This window comes from Sesamum indicum, linkage group LG8 (genome assembly GCF_026168435.1).
Source record: "Sesamum indicum cultivar Baizhima isolate 11 linkage group LG8, ASM2616843v1, whole genome shotgun sequence".
NCBI lineage: Eukaryota > Viridiplantae > Streptophyta > Magnoliopsida > Lamiales > Pedaliaceae > Sesamum > Sesamum indicum.
In genome coordinates this window covers 293,831-313,033 of record NC_142664.1, presented here as the reverse complement: position 1 = coordinate 313,033, position 19,203 = coordinate 293,831, and the positions used below count along the sequence as shown (strand labels likewise).

The 19,203-nt window shown below is 37.3% G+C and overlaps 3 protein-coding genes across 4 annotated transcripts; all 3 read left to right on the top strand.

Annotated features, from left to right (window-relative positions):
• The first annotated feature begins 75 nt into the window (after nucleotides 1–75).
• LOC105167257 (myosin heavy chain-like protein) lies at nucleotides 76–5,818 on the top strand. The gene is made up of 6 exons (XM_011086896.3): nucleotides 76–437; nucleotides 648–3,064; nucleotides 3,464–3,590; nucleotides 4,282–4,383; nucleotides 4,640–4,713; nucleotides 5,427–5,818. The coding sequence occupies exons 2-5, from the start codon at nucleotides 663–665 to the stop codon at nucleotides 4,700–4,702; spliced, it is 2,694 nt and encodes an 897-aa protein (XP_011085198.1). The 5' UTR covers nucleotides 76–437; nucleotides 648–662; the 3' UTR covers nucleotides 4,703–4,713; nucleotides 5,427–5,818.
• Nucleotides 5,819–6,378: 560 nt separating this feature from the next.
• LOC105167255 (GTP binding protein) lies at nucleotides 6,379–13,318 on the top strand. The gene is made up of 12 exons (XM_011086895.3): nucleotides 6,379–6,609; nucleotides 7,056–7,223; nucleotides 7,326–7,449; nucleotides 7,933–8,024; nucleotides 8,250–8,348; nucleotides 9,168–9,281; nucleotides 10,150–10,214; nucleotides 10,640–10,756; nucleotides 11,143–11,218; nucleotides 12,258–12,350; nucleotides 12,732–12,782; nucleotides 13,080–13,318. Exons 1-12 carry the CDS (start codon nucleotides 6,523–6,525, stop codon nucleotides 13,176–13,178), a joined length of 1,185 nt encoding a protein of 394 aa, XP_011085197.1. The 5' UTR covers nucleotides 6,379–6,522; the 3' UTR covers nucleotides 13,179–13,318.
• Nucleotides 13,319–14,197: 879 nt separating this feature from the next.
• LOC105167254 (LRR receptor-like serine/threonine-protein kinase GHR1) lies at nucleotides 14,198–19,100 on the top strand. 2 transcript variants are annotated; one of them, XM_020696480.2, is made up of 4 exons: nucleotides 14,198–14,735; nucleotides 14,868–16,150; nucleotides 16,326–17,867; nucleotides 18,275–19,100. In XM_020696480.2, the coding sequence occupies exons 2-4, from the start codon at nucleotides 14,953–14,955 to the stop codon at nucleotides 18,856–18,858; spliced, it is 3,324 nt and encodes a 1,107-aa protein (XP_020552139.1). In that variant the 5' UTR covers nucleotides 14,198–14,735; nucleotides 14,868–14,952; the 3' UTR covers nucleotides 18,859–19,100. The 2 variants fall into 2 exon arrangements, with proteins under 2 accessions (XP_020552139.1, XP_088740408.1); XM_088884282.1 differs by having other exon boundaries at nucleotides 14,198–16,150.
• Nucleotides 19,101–19,203: the final 103 nt, after the last annotated feature.

Here is a 19,203-nt window from a genome sequence, read left to right as displayed (position 1 = left end):
GGGGTGTGTATTTGGTCCTGAAGTGAGAATTCATATATTTTCATGGGGTGGGCGGTAAATATTCAAAGAAACGTCAACACTCATACTTGTAATACTAACAAAATAAATATACGCTAGACTATTATTATATCTCAATTCTTACCTTCCTATTTTGCCCTCTCATTAGCCAAATTCACATCCGAAGCGAAGTGATGGCAAGTGGCGTAAATTACGTCTTAAATTAAGCCTCATTTATCACTTCTATTCACTCCCGCTCTTTCCATCCTTTTGCTGCTCTCGCCCAAAAATTCTGCTACCCTTCTTCTCACAGACACCTAAACCCTAGAAACCCCTATACTAATTCTAGTGGAACATGAAGTTATTCAAGTAGCACAAGTTGTAAGGATTGTGTGAATTTTCGGTTCAAGAAGTAAAAGTATTTGCCCATTAATTTACTTGTAAGTATCCCTGTTTTTTTCTCTTAATATGTATATTTTTTTCCCATTGTTATTCTTTTATCCTCTCTCTCTCTCTCTCTCTCGTTATATAGCTCCTTGTATGTGATACATGTATGGTATTAGGTGTTTTTGGGTGCTTATTTGAATCTATAATAATTTAATTCAGCTAATAAGTTTCTAGTTTATTTTGCTATTTTGGCTATATTTCAGGTAGCTGTATGTGTTATGGAGAGTCAAGAGGTGTTGGTAAATGGTGGAATGTCAAATGGGAGCGCTATAATTTCATATGGAAATGGCTTAGAGCAGGTAAATAGTGATAATGGGTTGGAGCAAGTGGGTTTTGATGAAAAGGGGAAAGGGAATTTGGCAGAGGAGGTTTTGGAGGATTTGGAGGAATACTGGGAAGATATTAATGACAGATTAATGATTTCACGGATGGTCAGTGATTCTGTTATCAAGGGAATGGTGACTGCAGTGGAACAAGAGGCAGCAGAAAAAATCGCATCCAAGGAACTTGAACTGTCCAATTTGAAGTGGTTTCTGCAGTCGCACGAGGTCGTTACTGGTAAATTTGAGGATGTAAGGTTGCCAGTGGGGCGGAAAACATTTGAAGCTGGGAATTATGGGAGGTTTTCTTGTGTTACCAATGCCTTTGTGAAACATGAAAAGATGAGGGAGGACTTACATGCTTTACGGAGTGTGGCAGGAGAGCAGTTCAAGAAGGCTAAGAAGGAGATTGAGTGTGCCAGAGGAGCTAATTCCATCAAGAAGATTGGTTCTGGCTCTGAGTTGGTGGGATTGGGTGGAATATTAGAGGAGAAGCAGTGCGAAAGCTGGATGCATGTGGATAAGACACTGGAATGTCTGAAGACAACAGTGGATACTATCTGCACAAAGGTGGATGATATTTTACTGTCCTCCAGGATTTCACTTTCTGAGTGGCAACAAGATCAAGTTTTGTCAGCGAAACTTGAGGATATAGTGATACAAAGTGTACTTAGGAGTCTTCAGGAGGAGCTTGAGGAGAACCTTTGGGAACAATATGTTCAATTTACAGGAACTCAGGATGTTAATTGGCTTGAAAAGCTTAATGATATATCTAGTTTAGGCAACCAGTTGGATGCAGTTCTGAAGTCACTCTCCTTACCGGAAACAGGGTTCGTTTCTCATGGATCTCACGATTTGGAAAATTTGCACCACAAGACCTTAAGCAATCATATACAGTCGCCCTCACTCTGTGGAGAAAATGGGACTCTAGACGCATCTGATATTCATGTCGCTGAGAGCTATGATTTTCAGCAGCTGAGACACATGCCTAAGGAAGAATTAGTAAATTATTTTAATAACATCATATCTAAGATGAAGAGAGACCATGAGTCAGCTCTACAGCAAAAGACTGAAGAATATTTTCGTCTAAAACGTGAATACCTAAAAGAGAAGAGATCCTTTGTTACACACAGGAAAGATGAAGAATTTGATGCGTTAAGGAAAAGGATTCCTGACATTATCTCAAAGTTGGAGAACTTCCTCTTGGAAAATAAAAAGTTTCCTACATTAACCAACAATGTTGAGAGTATGGGGAAACTGAAGCATAGACTAGATAACCTTCTCTCTGAAAATCATCACCTCAGAGACAGCCTTGCCGACAAGAAAAATGAGGTTAAGTGTCTAGAAGCAGAGATTTTGGATGCTGCTGCAAAATTGTCGGAGCATACTTTGGCTGAGGAAAACATGTTGAAGCTTGTGGAAAATCTCAAATCAGCAATGGAAGATTCATGCATTGAAGCTTCACTTAGTGAAGAAGTATATAAGTGTGCTCTCAGGGAGCAGCTTGCACAGAGGTGTTGTGTCTCTGAAGATTCAAACATGAGCTCCCTTCTAACTGAAGAAATTTATGATATCATTCTCAGGGAAGCTGTTAATACTGCCGAAAATGCAAACAGACATAAAGTTGAAGATTCAGATATTGAGTCATTGATAGTGCAGGATTTGAGTGGACTGATATTAACAGAAGCTGTCAAGGATGCTGGGCGAAAACTAAACGATTTGTCTCAGGAAGTTCTGATTGATAAAGAAATTAGAATCAGTTTAGCAATGGAAGCTCTTGAAAAGGAAAATGAATTAAGGCTGTTGGTGGAAGAGAAGGAGAAATTAAGGCAGGAGATTCTGGATATGAGAACAGCAATAAAACAGAAGGAGAAGCTAGCAATGGGTTTATCGATTTCGTTGTCAAAAGAGAGGGAGCAGTTTGAGCTAGCTTTGCGAGAGCTGGGTATTTTAAGGGAACATTCTAGTCGACAAGAAACATTGGTTGCCGAGAGCAACAGGGAACTCGAAACTTTAAGGTCTCAACATGCAGAAGCACTGAAGCAGATTGAAGTTGATAGAATGGAAATACAAAATCTTAATCAGAAGCTTGATCAGACAAAAGAGGTGTTAACAGAAGCAAACAAAGAGAGACATTCTGCATTCACTCTTTCACAAGAAACTCATGACAAGTTACTGGTAAGTGAAGCTAGAGAGGAGAAATTAAGAAAGGAAATGGAAATGGCTGCCAGTGGGTTCTCCAAAATGTTTGACGATTTTGCATGCAGAGTATCAGGAGTAGTAAAAAGCAATACTCTGAGGTATAGCATAAAACTTGTGTATGATCTTTTGTTTGTGATTAGCATGCGATAAACTATATCAGCTTTGATTCTTGAGTAACCCACATCAGGTTCCTCATAGGACAAGCATATTGATTTTCATTGGGGGCAGGGGGTAGTGTGGGGGCATAAGAGAAAGAAAGACATGTTTTCTTGAGTCATATGATCTCTCCTTGTGTTCAAAGATCTTAGTGTAATTTTGCCCCTTGAAGAGTCTGCTGACAAGGAATAATTATATTCTTCTGTGTAACATATGCAATGCTAACATTTTACTTATTAAAGTTCTCTTTGGAAACAACTCATTATCTGTGGTGTTTTGTTGAAAGGCAAAATTAATTTGTAATTCTGTTTGTGTTTTGGGGTCATATTCATGATTCTCAGGTTGGAAGACATAAGTTCTCAACTCAAAGCTTTCTCCAAGATGGCTACTGTGCTAAGAAGCACGGGATTCATGTACAAACAGAAGCTGGAGCGGAGATGTGCTGATCTCCAAATGGCAGAGGCTGAGGTAATGAAGTCAAAACCTCATGTTGTGATTGTTCGAGTGATGTTTTTTTATAATAAGAGGTATAGCATCCTGATTTACAGTGATGACTGTTAGTGCGGCATTGGTTATTGTGGACATTGTTTTTCAAATTCTCTTCCAGGGAATTGTACAACTGTGCGATACTGGCTAGGTGGTTTTGTCATGCATGTGTGTCTGTACTATTTTGCAACATTCATAGTGATATTATGTTGTGCTATATGTTTATTCAGCCTATTACTAGATCTACAGTGTCCATTATAGTATGTTGATCATGCTATACCAAGGAAAGCAACATGTGCAGATTCGGATAAATTGCTTTGACTGCCCTTGGATCCTTTAAACCATCTCATTTTATGATCTGCTGGATGATGTAAAATTTTATAATCATATTCGTTTGAGGATCATTGATGCTTAGATTATATGTATATATGCTTTCTAAATACTATAATATGCTAAAGGATATGATTGAAAATGTCAAAACCAAGTGTAACTGAACTAGGTCAATTGTTATAGCTTTCAGTCTGGATCTCCAAAAGGAGATTCATAGAAGTACAATGGAAAATTTTGGTTTATAATTCTTGCTTGAATTTTTCTGTTTGCAATTGGTACATTTTTGGCCTTTATACTCTTTCTCACTGTCTCTGAGTGGTTTCTGAATACATGCTTGTTTCAGGTTGATCTTTTAGGGGATGAGGTTGATGCTTTGTTGAGATTGCTGGAGAAAATATACATTGCACTTGATCATTACTCTCCAGTTTTAAAGCATTATCCGGGGGTAAGTTGAACCCAAGTCTACTAGGAATGCCAATCTTTAATTTTCTCCTTTATAACATGTCATTGTATGACTATATGTATCTGATATACCTTTTTGCATGAGCATTGGAAAAAAACGTGGCAACTTTTCTCATTATGTTTTTCTTGGAAAAGTCAAAAGGCCAAGAACCTCATAAATAAGTAAACCCTGTTGTCACCACCTTCATTTGTGCTTTCAAATGGCGATCAATTAACAAGTTGATATTACTTCATTGCAGATTATTGAGATCCTCGAGCTGGTCAGGAGGGAATTGAGTGGAGGATCTACCAAACTGTTGTGATCAACTCCATGGTAAGTAAGTGTGGCCTAAAGGCAACTGCTAAGTGTTGGCGCCTTCTCAATTCCAAGCATGCTTTTAATGTAAAAAGAGAAATCTGTCTATTTTACTGAAATACAAACTTTTAATTTTCTAAAGTTCATGTTTCCTTGTATTTGGTTTTACATTCTTTTATTGCAAGTGCAAATTAATCATGTTATGCAATTAGGCTTATACTTTGCTTCATATATTTATTGACCAAAGACCACTTACCACTGTTCTGTGTTCTGTGTACATAAATATATTCATACTTTGAAACAAAAGCTCTACATGTGCAAATGAAAATATCAATTTAAGTGGATAAAGAACAATATGAAATTTCTGAGTCGAAATGGAGTATTTGGAGGCATAACTAATGACTTTTAGAATATGTCTCATTTTCAAGTTGGAGCATGCAAGGGAAAATAAGAGAGGAAAAAAGGCAGAACAAGTACTTTTGTCCTTGCCACTTGATGATGAAGTTGAAGTTTAAGCTGGTGCCAACCTTGCTTTTCAATTTTTATTAATGCTGTGTCTAAAAAAATAAAAGCAATGGCTATCTTGCTATGTAGTTATAACTGATTTGGGTATCACTCCACACAAGAAACATGCGTGTCTTTCATCGATGGACCAGAGTTAACATCTTTCTATTGTTGTTGGTGGTTGTATTTTGTTGATTGTAGTCTCAATATTGTGATTATGTCTTCAGGATGAATGCGAAACTCTTTGATGACAAGCTATGCTGATATCATGTGTATGGAGAAAGGTGACTTAAGCAATCTAACCACTCCATATATGCTACCATGTGCACCAATTTGGGCAGTTGAACCAGAAATTCACCCCTGTTCGTAATGGACTTGGATAGTTAAGTTAAAGAAGAGACCTTTTTGCTGTGTGCGTCTGAAGCTCAACCGAGGAAATTCTATAATGAAGAGAGATCTGTGGTCTTGCTCTTATACCTGGTTTTTTCTCTTTTAACTCTGTGTTTCCTTGTAAATGACCACATGTAAATCTGCTGTTCCATTAGTTAGATTAATTGAAAAAGCAGGCTCCCTCACATATTCATATATATATATATATATTCATTCATTTACTTTGCTACTGTCGATTCCAATGATTGGCAACATAGTCTCATGCCTCCCAATTTTGTGTTGCTAAAAGAAGGCTCGTATATATATATATGTGTGTGTATTATACTGTATAGTTTTCTGTTTCACTTTCCCATATATGAGGATGACAATGTCGCTAATCAAATTGTCGCCCATTGGACCATTACTCGTGTCTTGACGTTTGGCACTACTAGTTGTAAACCCAACGCTAGCACAATATAAAAAAGTTGCTAGAATTGGAGCTTGATTCTATCCAATTTTGACATGTAGGAATTGGAAACCAATGAAACAAAGGCTAGGTAACATTTTGGAGAGGCTCAGAGTTTTGAATTTACATATTATTTTTCAGGAAAAATGAGCAGTTTTTAGATGTCAAAATATTTTACAATTATTCTTGCTACACTTAAAATATTCACAAATCCGCTTTATTATTTGTCAAAAGGGGGCCCAACCCAATATTGGGCCTTCTCTTGAGCCCATAACAAAATGGGCCTAATTGATGCTGATTGGATTTTGCTTAACAATTAAGCGCGTTGGATCTACCTTTCCTTTTTCCAGACTCTCTAGGGCTGGCGTAGTAACCGTTGCGTATAAAACCCTAGAACCCCCCCAACTTCCTCTCTTCCGCTCCAACTCTCTTACTCTTAATTTCCAGAATTTCAAAGAGAAGAAGAAGAAGCGCGGGAGAAACACGAGATGCCTCCCAAAGCAGCGAAATCAAAGGAAGCCCCAGCCGAGAGGCCTATTCTTGGACGCTTTTCTTCCCACCTCAAAGTTGGAATTGTAAGCTTTCTTTTATTCTTTGATTCAAGGTTTTCTTGATTCTTGATTCAAGATTCAAAGTTTTCTTGATTATTGAATCAAGGTTTAACTATTCATTGCTTTAATCAGTGGAGGGTGAGACTGCAGTAGTTATAATCTATCATGTGTAGGGAGTGATAGTGTTTATCTTTTTCTTTCAAGAAATGCTTTTTGTTTCTTTTCGAAGAAATTGTTCTATTGTCCAAGCCAAAGGTGAAGAAAGATAAATTGGAACTTGACTCGCGCACTTTTGTACTTTGTTGAAAAGTTTAATGGGTTTTGAACTTTTGATTTCTGGCCTGAAGTTTCTAAATGTCTTGATTCTTGGTTTGATATCTAATCATACTGTTACTTACATCTTTTGGTGAAACTGAAACTAAAATTTTGGTGTTATCTTGGTCTGATTGTTAACCATAATGAATATTCAGGTCGGGTTGCCAAATGTGGGGAAATCTACCCTTTTCAACACGCTCACCAAGTTATCTATACCGGCTGAAAACTTTCCCTTCTGTACCATTGAGCCCAATGAGGCTCGAGTTAATGTTCCCGATGAGCGATTTGAATGGCTTTGTCAACTGTACAAGCCAAAGAGCGAGGTTCTTTTCAGAAACTGACTATTTATTTCTTAAAAAATGGGACTGTATTTTACTGTATCCATGTAAAGTTTTTAATGATAACTTTTATCAATGTGGTGATAGATATCAGCTTTTCTAGAAATTCATGATATTGCTGGACTTGTTCGTGGTGCTCATGAAGGACAAGGATTGGGGAATAGTTTCTTGTCTCATATCCGGGCAGTAGATGGGATTTTTCACGTTCTACGTAAGCTGCTTAGATCTTGTGCTTTTGCTAACATCCTTTAGATGGGATATAGGTGGATCTCTTCATGTTAGTTCATCATCTTCATAATAGTAGTATTTGTTTTGCTGGATGAAAATGATATGTAGATTCTGTGTAATATCTATAGATTATCTCCAGATACTGTGTCTTGCCTTCTGCTTTTAGAATTACCCCTTTCATGCATTAGGCATGTTTTGTATTGTTAATCTCCCCCATTTTGAATTACTATTGTATAAAGAATTTGAGCTGGTTTATTTTAATACCTTTTGGGGTTCTAACACTCTGTCAATATTCAGAAAGTGTTAACGCTCAGTAGTTATTATGCCATTATGCGATAATAAAATGGTGCAGTGATAGGGTTAACAATATTTTCATGCCGTATACCGAGAAAATGAAATTATTGTTGAAATTTCTTTTATTTGGTATAACATGAATGCACTGTCTTATTCCTGTTATCTCATTTAGGTGCGTTTGAAGATCCTGATATCATCCATGTTGATGACTCCATCGATCCTGTTAGGGATCTAGAAGTTATATCTGCAGAATTGCGGCTAAAGGTAAGGTTGAATCAAATATTAACCTGAAGATTTCTTTACCTTTTACTTCTTTTAATAGGCAATTAGAAGTTCGATTATATTCTCCACTTCCTTCTGGTAAGGCAGATCATTGCAGTTTCTAGCATATGGAATTGTTTAAAAATTCTGGATGCTCTTGGAAGTTGTGGTTCTGTGGTGTCTTGGATATTTTGCTCTTTCTGATCCTGAACTGGCGTATGATGCTAGGATATTGAGTTCATGGAGAGGAGAATTGATGATCTTGAAAAGAGCATGAAGAGGAGCAATGATAAGCAACTGAAACTCGAGCATGAGTTATGCATACGGGTATTCATACTCTTGGTTCTTTTTGTTGAGATTCTTATCTTCTGTCATTTTACCAAATGCTTTTGCTGGGGTTCGCCTATAAATTATGTGCTGTACTGTAGATTATTTTGGAGTTCATATTATAGATTTTGAATACTGATATATCATTCGAGCTCCACTGCATGTCAAATCTCTTTTTCAGTCTAGATTTCTTTCTATCTAGCAATCTAGTTTTACACGTACCAGTTGTGTCTAGTCCTTGATGATTGATGTAGTTGGTGGAAATTTGCAGCTGTGGGTTTGTTGGATATAAGATAAGCTGATTTAACTTATAATAAGTTAGGACGTGTAAGTTGCTTGGTCTAACTAAAGGACATTTATTTTTCGTGTCCTGATTCTTTTTTTTAAATAATATATCCGATGTTTTGTTCAGGGCGTGCTATTTTTAACATAGGTAGCATTATACACAAGACTGCTGCTTTTTCTTGGTTGTCCAACAAGAGATTTCATAGGTTCCAACTTGCACTCTTATCTTTATTGAAGTTGTAATCAAATTACATGACACCATGTTGGCATTTTCCATGGATTCTTATTCGTGACAATTGTTGACATGGGGAGGTCTTTAATTAATTTGCTTTTCTGTGACTTGAAAATCTGTTGTTATCTGTGGTTATTAAGGTATGACGTGATTATTTGCTTAATATGGTTGATGAAACATATGCTTGAGTCATAAAACCGCTGCCAAATTTCAGCAATATGTAATGGCTTGTAGTTGAATTATTATCACATCACATCAGGGATGTTTGTATACTGAATCTTGATAATTTATGGGTCCACAAGGTCAAAGCGTCTCTTGAGGAGGGAAAAGACGCACGCCTGGTCGAGTGGAAAGCTGCTGATATTGAGATATTGAATACTTTCCAATTGCTTACTGCAAAGCCTGTTGTTTACTTGGTAAGTAAATAACCTAGGTACCTATAAAAGGCAAAAAAGCGTGGGAATGCTATTATGGTTGGAACAGGATTCTTCTTTCCAAATTAGGCTATCAGCTGTAATATGCTTAATTTGGTTGTTTATGGTACATTCTGTGTTAGTTATTATCTCCCCAGCATGTCGGCATGTCAAGATGTTTAGTGAAACAGGATCCAGTAGTTAAATTCATTTGTTTTCTAAAGAGAAATGTATGTGCTTCCCTGATGTTTATTATTGCATGAATGTACATGGAAGTTGATCCATAATGCCCGCTTTTATTCCTTTGTTTGTGATTCTGAGATCTGTCTTCGATAAAAGAGGAAGAATATCTTTGGAACTTTCTTTCATGTCTCATTAAAGCAAGAAGTGAAAGGGATGTTGTTTACGAGGGAAGGCATTGTTTTCTGTCTCCACTCCTTCAGCTGTGGCTTGAAATATAGGTGACATGTTTAGAACTTAAGTTAGTTGCCGCATTTTTACTACTATGTGGAAAAATCTCAGGAATTCAAATGATTGAAGACTGGAGAAAGATACTCCCTTCATTGATTACCCTTCATTCATTATTATCAAACTTTTTTACTTATGAGAAATGCTAAGTTAGGTTACTTAATTGATGTGATGGGTTAATACGTCTCGAACAATTAGAATAGTTCTGGAATAGGAGAGATATGTTGAATCTTTCTTTTCTGCCTACTTCCTTGAGGAGCCATATGGTGCATGTGATGCTCTTTACATGATATGAGCTTTACGTATTATCATGCTTCAAATTATTTCAATTTGATGACATTTTTTTAATTCCAACTAAATGTTGCACTGTTTTTATGTTTTTATTTTCGGTGATCTGGAGCAGGTTAACATGAATGAAAAAGATTATCAAAGAAAAAAGAACAAGTTTCTACCGAAGATCCATGCTTGGTATGTCTCAGTTTTGGCGTCGGCAACTCTCTACTCCTTTCTTGTGCTACAATTCTCTGCATGTGCATGAGAGAGTGAGCTTCCACCATCTAGAAATTTCTGCCTGAAACTGCAACATTAATGTCACACTTACATGATTTTAGAGTCAGTATTTCTAGTCTCTTGTTCCCTTTTTATAAGAAAATGAAGTAAAAACTATAGCATTTCAGCAATTAGAAAAACACTTCATATATTTGTAGGTGGATCCTTTGCCCGTTCCAAATACCCTAAAAAGTTGATTGAAAGAATTCACAGTTTGATTAATTCAATGTAGATTTGTACTTGTTATATTTTCCTAGATATGAAGCCAGAAGGATTGATTCTCCCTACTCGCCCTTTGTTCTTTTCCATGTGTTTGAGAAATATCTCTTTCATATCTTTTGTAGGGTGCAGGAGCATGGCGGTGAAACTATAATCCCTTTCAGCTGTGTTTTAGAGAGGAATCTTGCTGATATTTCCCCAGATGAAGCTGCTAAGTATTGTGAGGAGAACAAGGTTCAAAGGTTGTCTCAAGTTTGATTTGTTATTTCAGATGTGGGTTTTCAAAATGTTTTTGCAAGGGATTACTGTAAAGTGTGAATAATTTCTTCTCTATAATGAATTTAGGTAAATTGAACGCCATCCAGTTGGCAAGGCATTTCTGATCATGTAATACATGCAGATTAGGTGTTTGCAGTCTAGGCAGAAACCAGAAAGTAATGGTTCTTGGAAACTTTCAACTGTTAAAGTCCAAGAAATATTGTATATCTTGAAAGTGAGAGTTTTTAAAATGAACCATTAATAATAAAGCTGTGAAACTGGATATCTTGAATCTATTTTTGGTAGCCTTAATTCGACTTTATATATGGAAAAAGAGTTGATAAAATTGCCCCTGATTTCCATGCTACAGTGCCCTTCCTAAGATCATCAAGACGGGATTCGCAGCCATTAATCTCATATACTTTTTCACTGCAGGGCCAGATGAGGTACTTCATAATATTCTTCTCATTTTCACAAGCATCCTCGTGTCTCTAATTTACTTTTTTTTTTGTTGCTTTGAACATGTTATGTCAATGAAAGAAATATAAAACTCTTGAGCATTAGGCATGTTGTGGTGGTATATAAATCACATTCATAGAACAATTTCAGTATGTATTGCACATATTAGCTTCTTTTGATGGGAAGCAAACAAATAAATAAAAAAGGATAAGGAAGAAGAGATGTTTAGGCCAGTACCTGTTTGGTTGCTTTGTTATTCATAAAAATTATTAGCCATCAGCATTTGTCTTAGAACCTTTTGAAAAATGCTGTTGTATTAAAACTTAACCTATGGCAATCATGAAAACCAGCATATGCCCATTTCAAGTTCATATAGCTTCACGATTGCAGATCTGGCTAAGGTGGTTGCTTGTTGAAGGTGGTGAGGACTGATTAAGCAACTTGTTCATCAGCTAGATTTCTTACAAAACTGAATATGCTAGTTTTGTTGTGACAGCAGGAGGTTGTGTACAGTGTACTGATTTTGATTGGAGGAAACTGAAAATGGTGATGGATGAATTGCATAGGTATTGTATATTGGATTGCTTATTGGTTCTGTTGTCTTGATGAGTACCTAAGGTCCTGAGGTTGTAGCCTTATGAAGTGGAAATAATTCCAATTTGAGGATGGGTTTTTATCCTTGGATAGGCAGTTTCAGCTCCATCAGATGCTTCAATGAGCATATTAATAAGCTCTAGCTTTGCCCCATCACTGGAACTGTTTCACCTTTTTAGAATTAAAGGGCTTGTGTTTACGAGTAGTAGCTGGACAAGTCCTCATAAATCATTCGCATTCAACCTAATATTATTGTTCCGTCACATGGCTATTTCTTATAATTTTCAGTGATTGCTTAACTTTTCATATATTCCTTTATGAGTGACGCCTCAAAAATCTTTTATTGTGTCTCAACTTATCCTTGCTATTTAAGATATTACGCTAGTCATGATCTACTCTGGTGAACATGAGAATAAATTTGCTCTTGTACAGGTAAAGTGCTGGCAAATTCGTCGACAGACTAAAGCTCCTCAAGCTGCAGGAACAATTCATACTGATTTTGAAAAAGGTTTCATATGTGCTGAGGTAGCTGCTTTTCCTTTTCCCTTATTTCTACATGCACATTCATATTCCTATAGAACTTTCATGAGTCCATTTTTTTTCCCATTTAATCAATGATTTTAATTTTAGGTGTGTTTGGTTTCACTTTTTAATTAACTGAAAATTTTCTTTGATCTCTGTCTGTACTTGTATGTTATGTTCCTCAAACTGTTGGTGAGTTCACCTTCACATCGCATAGAAGTGTCAGTCTACTGTATTTGCTTTCATTGTAAAGTTGGTTTTTCATTTGCCTCAAAAGAAAATGAGTTCTATTCTTTGATACCCCACTCTGTAATCTTTACAAGAGAAATTTGTACCTAAATTGCATCACCATTTATGCTCATACTGGATTGTATTGCGTTTTAGGTTATGAAATTTGAAGATCTAAAGGAGCTCGGAAGTGAGTCAGCCGTAAAGGTATATTTCTCTAATGAAGTGTTGTTAATTCATAGAATAACAGCATAGTCTATTTTCAGTCATTTTTGCACTCGTTTGCTATACTACACTTCACTTTTGATGAGGTTAATGCATAGGAGAGCCAAAAGAGATGGAACAGGAACTCAAATACAGTGTGAATCCTATACTGGCTTTTGCTCTGATGGCAGAGTGAATATCCTATGCAGAATATCCTGCTAGCATATTACTATTTCTTTGCAATGCTTTGAGGCCTTCATAAAAATTGTCCATGAAACTAAATTCTCTTGCCTATCACAGGCTGCTGGGAAGTATCGGCAGGAGGGGAAGACTTACGTTGTCCAGGATGGGGACATTATTTTCTTCAAATTTAATGTTTCTAGTGGAGGGAAGAAGTAGATTTCCATCCTCTTCCTATAACCAAAAAATTGGAATAATTGTAATTTGTAATTGCTTGAAATTTATTTATATATTTGACGAGGGATGTAAAATTTTGGGATCTTGATTAGAAGTATAAAAATATTCTTGTATTGTGTACCTTTTGAAATTTTAGTCGATTACGCATAGGTCTCTGCGGTGATCTCCTATGCAGGAAGTTGTGTGTTCTCCTCACAGCTAATTTGCATGGTACTTTTTCCTTTAGAAATGAACCGTTGAAGTCTGATGCCCGAATTAATAGGTGAATAAAATCCCCCGCTAAAAGAAAAAATAAAATACAAAATGTCTTATTTCTCTTGGGTTTTCTTGCCATGCTTATAACAATTGTACTACAGACGGAAGCACAAGGAAAGAATGGGGGAGTATGTCAAGATTCCATGTAGAGATCATCATTGAATTCTTGTCTGTCATTTAACACCCTCCTCACCCACTCCACCGCTACGTATTCAAATCTTTCCACATCAGTGTTTGTGTATGGAATGGAATTAAAGTGAAGTGAAAGGTACTGGAAAATATTAATATATGTAATAGTAGTATACCATGACGCCAACATCCCTTCAATAAAGGGCATCTGTGGGACTATCTATTATCTAACATCTTCCAAAAAGAAAGAAAAACTTCTAAAATCAAGAGAATCTTTTCAGTTTGTTTTTGCTTTTAGTTTTCAGATTTTGAAACAAGTGAAAACATGCTTGTTTATATAACACCACAATTAAATATAAAATATAATTTTATTAATATTTTTTAAATGCAAATTTATATAAAATTGAAAATACATTTTTCTAACCTAAAATTAGAATGAAATTTAATGACTAAAATGAGATTTAATGACAAGATTCCCTGCTTTTTGGCGGGTACAGCTCCTCTTCCCCCCCCCTCCCCCCCAAATTTACTAACATTCCCGCTATTTCTTTTTTTTCCATCTGTCCTTTGCTGCAGTCTTTTTCAATTCAAAACAAATAAATTACTGTACTTTTCTTTTGCAGTATATATAGATAGATAAAACTAAATCACCATTTCAAGCCTCTTTTCAATACTGTAACACCGCAATTCCCATATGAATCCAAAAGACTGTACAAAAAGCACAATTGTGAGAGTATTTCTTGTTGGGTTTGTACCAAAAGACCAAAAGTTTTTGTTGGGTTCTATCACGTGTCTTTCGGTAGGTTGAAGTGATTGTTCTACAGGCAAAGAGAGTGTGTGTTGTGTGTGCTTGCATATTTTTGACATTTATGAATTAACAAGAGAAAAAAAGAGCATGCACGTTCAGAGGCATTTAGAGAAAGAGTGAGGTTTCTGTTCTGTAATTGTTAAAGATTTACGGGTTTCTTGAAAGCTAATATTTTCCGCCATTATTAGAGCTTTTAAGTGCCAGAGCTTTTCTGGGTCCATTGCTTTCGCTGTCTTTAATGCATTTGCAATGCCGATTTGAGGAGCCCTTTTACCTCATTTCTCTTTTTGTCACCTGGAGCTTTTGTTCGTTCTTGGACTACTGAAAACAGCGAGAAATGGGCTTTCGTAAGTATATTGCTTTTATTTTCAGTGTGTTTGAAGTTTCCAATTATCTGTCAGCGGAGGCCTCAGTTTCTCTGTAAAGCTTGAAACTTTGAGGTGATGATTTATACTGGGATGTAAACTTGGCAAATACAGGAATTGAGGATGGTAAGAAATGCTGATCTTTTCTATGTTTGGATCTGTGAAAGTGAATGGTTATGCTGTTTGAAGAAGTCTCTTAATGTTTGTGCTATTGGAAGGTAGCATTCTTATCCTGAAGTCGAGTTGGGCAGCTTTCTTTGGAGCTTGGAGTTCTTTTACTTTTGTCGTTGAACTCCTTGGTTGCATTGCTAACTCATTATTACCTGGGATTAGGATGAAGATATTTAGGTTTTCTCTGGTTTGTCTTTGTTTTGTGTCGGCCTTGAGCCAGCTCCCTCCCCGGGATGTATTGGCCCTGCTTGAATTCAAGAAAGGAATCAAGCATGACCCAACAGGTTTTGTGCTGGATTCATGGAATGACGAGTCCATTGCTTCCAATGGGTGTCCTTCATCTTGGTATGGTATCATGTGTGATGGTGGAAACGTTGCAGCAGTTGTTCTTGACAATTTGGGCCTGGTAGCAGATGTGGATTTGAGCGTGTTCACAAATCTGACAATGCTTGTAAAACTTTCAATTTCGAACAATTCAATTACTGGGAAGTTGCCCAACAAGCTTAGCAACTTCAAGAGCCTTGAGTATCTGGATGTTTCTGAGAACATGTTTTCCTCATCACTGCCATCAGATATTGGTAAACTAGTCAGTTTAAAAAATCTTTCATTGGCTGGAAATAATTTCTCTGGCTCGATCCCAGACACAATTTCTGGACTTGCATCTATCCGTTCCTTAGACATGAGCAGCAATTCGCTATTTGGGCCACTCCCATCTTCTTTGACAAGGTTGGGAGGCTTAGTTTATCTTAATCTTTCACTTAATGGCTTCACTGAAAGCATACCAAAGGGGTTGGAGCTGATGAAACAGCTTGATGTTCTTGACTTGCATGGCAATATGCTTGATGGTAAATTTGATCCGAAATTCTTGCTGCAGACTACAGCAAGTCATGTTGATCTTAGTGGCAATTTGCTCAAGAGTTTTTCTATGGAGCAGCAAAATTTTCTGGTCGGTGTCTCTCCATCTATCAAGCATTTAAATCTCAGCCACAACCAACTAACTGGATCACTTGGAAGTGGTGGTGAGGCTGAGGCTTTTGGTAGCTTAAAGGTTTTGGATTTGAGCTATAATCAGCTGTCTGGGGAATTACCTGGTTTCAATTTTGTTTATGATCTTCAAGTCCTGAAACTTGGCAACAACAGATTTTCGGGTTCCATTCCTAATAACCTTTTGAAAGGAGATTCTTTGGTTCTAACTGAGTTGGACTTAAGTGGCAACAGTCTCTCAGGTACATTTTTGAGCTGTGAAGTCCATGATAGGAATTTTGGTTTCTGATAATAAATAGACCTATTATTCTTAAAATCTAGGTTATAAAGTGATAGATTTGGTTGGTTGCAGGGAAAGGTAATTTACTTCATGCCTTGTCGCACTTGTAGTAACTAATGGCCATTTTTACTTGACAGGACCTGTAAGTATGATTACATCAACAACACTACACACCCTTAATCTCTCTTCAAATGTACTTTCTGGTGAGCTTCCACCATTGACAGGAAGCTGTTCAGTAGTTGACCTCTCAAAAAACCAATTTGAAGGAAATTTAACAAGGCTGCTGAAATGGGGAAACGTAGAAGTCCTTGATCTCAGCCAAAACAGGCTGACAGGGTCCATTCCAGAGGTAACTGCTCAATTTTTGCGTTTAAATTACCTGAACGTCTCCCACAATTCCCTGAATGGTTCTCTTCCCAAAGTGATCACACTGTTTCCGAAACTCATTGAGCTTGATCTTAGCTTCAATCAATTGGATGGACCTCTGCTAAATACTCTTTTAACATCATCAACTCTGAGACAAATTCACCTACAGGGTAATAGACTTTCTGGAAGTATTGATTTTTCACCATCCTCTGGTGATTTAGATCTCCAAGTTCTTGATCTTTCTTACAACCAGCTTGATGGTCACCTCCCTGATGAATATGGATTGTTCACTGGACTTCAAGTGCTCAATATTGCAGGAAACAATTTCTCTGGGTCTATTCCTACTTCAATTTGTAATATCAGTGCCCTAACTTCACTAGATATTTCTCGGAATCATTTCACTGGTCCACTTCCCAAGAACTTATCAAACAGTCTTCAAAGCTTTAATGCATCATATAATGATCTTTCTGGTGTTGTTCCAGAAAATTTGAGAAAGTTTCCTCTATCTTCTTTCTACCCTGGTAATTGTGAACTGGAGTTCCCTAATCCTCCTCCTGGCTCTGACAATTTTCCACCAGGAAATGCAAGCAAGAAAAGTTTGAGAACTATCATTAAAATTGTAATAATAGTTGCTTGTGTTGTTGCCGTGATCATTTTGATCCTTCTTGTCATTTTCATTTATTGCAAGCGCATGTCAAGAATGCGTTTATCAGATGTAACCAACAAAGGTGCCACCCATCAAGCTTCAACAAGTCCTTCTAGCTTTGGTGGAAGGGATCGTGCTGGTGGCTCAGTTGTTTCAACAGAGGATCTTGTAACACCACAAAAAGGATCAGCATCTGAAATAATTAGTCCAGATGAGAAAATGGTAGCCAAAACAAGTTTCTCGCCTTCCAAGACCAGCCACTTATCATGGTCGCCTGAATCTGGTGATTCATATGCTGCAGAAAACCTTTCAAGATTGGAGGTCAGGTCTCCTGATCGCCTGGCTGGTGAGCTGTACTTCCTAGATGATACAATTTCTTTCACGGCAGAGGAATTATCAAGAGCCCCAGCGGAAGTCCTTGGAAGAAGCAGTCATGGGACATCTTACAGAGCAACTCTGGACAATGGACTGTTGTTGACTGTAAAGTGGTTGAGAGAAGGAGTTGCAAAGCAGAGAAAGGAGTTTGCTAAAGAGGCTAAGAAATTTGCCAATATCAGACATCCAAATGTGGTGGGATTGAGAGGGTACTACTGGGGGCCCACACAACATGAGAAACTCATTCTTTCAGACTACATATCTCCTGGAAGTCTTGCGAGTTTCCTATACGGTATTGCTCTACTCCATTCCCAGGCAATATATACTCCTCCTGCTCACGTGAAGCTTTCATACAACTTATGTACAAATATAATTTGCTCAATTATTTTCATGACCTCTTCTATGATTGAATTGTCCTTGTGGATACCTGGTCAGTACAATTTTCTAAAGAAAACATAATGTAAAAACATATTCTCTAAATTTATGCAACTTGGATTAATTTGTATGTTTGACAATATGACTTGGGTGAGCTACTGATTCCAAATTATGGCTGATTAAACGTTCTACTTGCTATTAATGCATGTTGGAAAAGAAAGGAGCTCTGTTTTGTCCATGCATTTGCACATTGTTTCCTCTTGAAATGAAGTCAATGGCATATGTTGTTATCTTAAACCTTTCTCACAAGTCTATTACTAGCAGATCGGCCTGGGAGAAAGGCTCCGCCCTTAAACTGGGCCCAAAGGCTCAAAATAGCAGTAGATGTCGCACGGGGGCTGAACTACCTCCATTTTGACCGTGCTGTTCCCCATGGGAATCTTAAAGCCACCAATGTACTACTAGACGGACCTGATCTTAACGGGCGGGTAGCTGATTACTGTCTTCACCGTCTGATGACCCAATTAGGCACCATCGAGCAAATTCTTGATGCTGGGGTCTTGGGTTACCGTGCACCGGAACTAGCAGCATCCAAGAAGCCTGTACCGTCTTTCAAGTCAGACATTTATGCCTTTGGAGTAATTTTGCTAGAACTTCTTACTGGAAAATGTGCTGGCGATGTAGTTTCTGGTGATGATGGAGGAGTAGATTTGACAGACTGGGTTCGCCTGAGAGTGGCTGAAGGTCAAGGATCAGATTGTTTTGATGCGGCATTGACACCCGAGATGAGCACTCCAGCAGCCGATAAAGGAATGAAAGAGGTCCTGGGAATAGCTCTTCGATGCATTCGGTCTGTGTCTGAGAGGCCAGGCATCAAGACTGTATACGAGGATCTTTCAGCAATCTAGTTTGCTGATATGAAGAAACGTGAAGTGGGAAGCAAATAGCTAGCTCATTGACCTTCTTCTTGCTAAATTTTTTCAAGCATTGTTGTAAATTGGGGCGTATTATTGATGTATACAAGCTTTTGATGAGCAGAGCTCTGATCTGACTGACTGTCAACTGGGAATCTATCAGAGTTACTTATTAAGCACATCAAAAACAGTTGTTCCATTTCAAGATTTGGTGAAGTATTAATTCCAACCCATAACACTACTCTCTGTTCGGACAAGCTTTCACTACTATTTGATTAGACACAAAAGTTTAAATTATTTTGAAATTAGTGATTGAAAGTTATTTAAGTGAAAATGTAT

Coding starts and splice junctions, on each gene's coding strand:
- LOC105167257 (XM_011086896.3), top strand. CDS start 663: ATGGAGAGTCAAGAGGTGTTGGTAAATGGTGGAATGTCAAATGGGAGC. Junction 3,591..4,281: donor TCCAAATGGCAGAGGCTGAG/GTAATGAAGTCA, acceptor TGCTTGTTTCAG/GTTGATCTTTTAGGGGATGA. Junction 4,384..4,639: donor TTTTAAAGCATTATCCGGGG/GTAAGTTGAACC, acceptor ACTTCATTGCAG/ATTATTGAGATCCTCGAGCT.
- LOC105167255 (XM_011086895.3), top strand. CDS start 6,523: ATGCCTCCCAAAGCAGCGAAATCAAAGGAAGCCCCAGCCGAGAGGCCT. Junction 7,450..7,932: donor TGGGATTTTTCACGTTCTAC/GTAAGCTGCTTA, acceptor TATCTCATTTAG/GTGCGTTTGAAGATCCTGAT. Junction 9,282..10,149: donor CAAAGCCTGTTGTTTACTTG/GTAAGTAAATAA, acceptor GATCTGGAGCAG/GTTAACATGAATGAAAAAGA.
- LOC105167254 (XM_020696480.2), top strand. CDS start 14,953: ATGTTTGTGCTATTGGAAGGTAGCATTCTTATCCTGAAGTCGAGTTGG. Junction 16,151..16,325: donor AAGTGGCAACAGTCTCTCAG/GTACATTTTTGA, acceptor TTTACTTGACAG/GACCTGTAAGTATGATTACA. Junction 17,868..18,274: donor TCTTGCGAGTTTCCTATACG/GTATTGCTCTAC, acceptor TATTACTAGCAG/ATCGGCCTGGGAGAAAGGCT.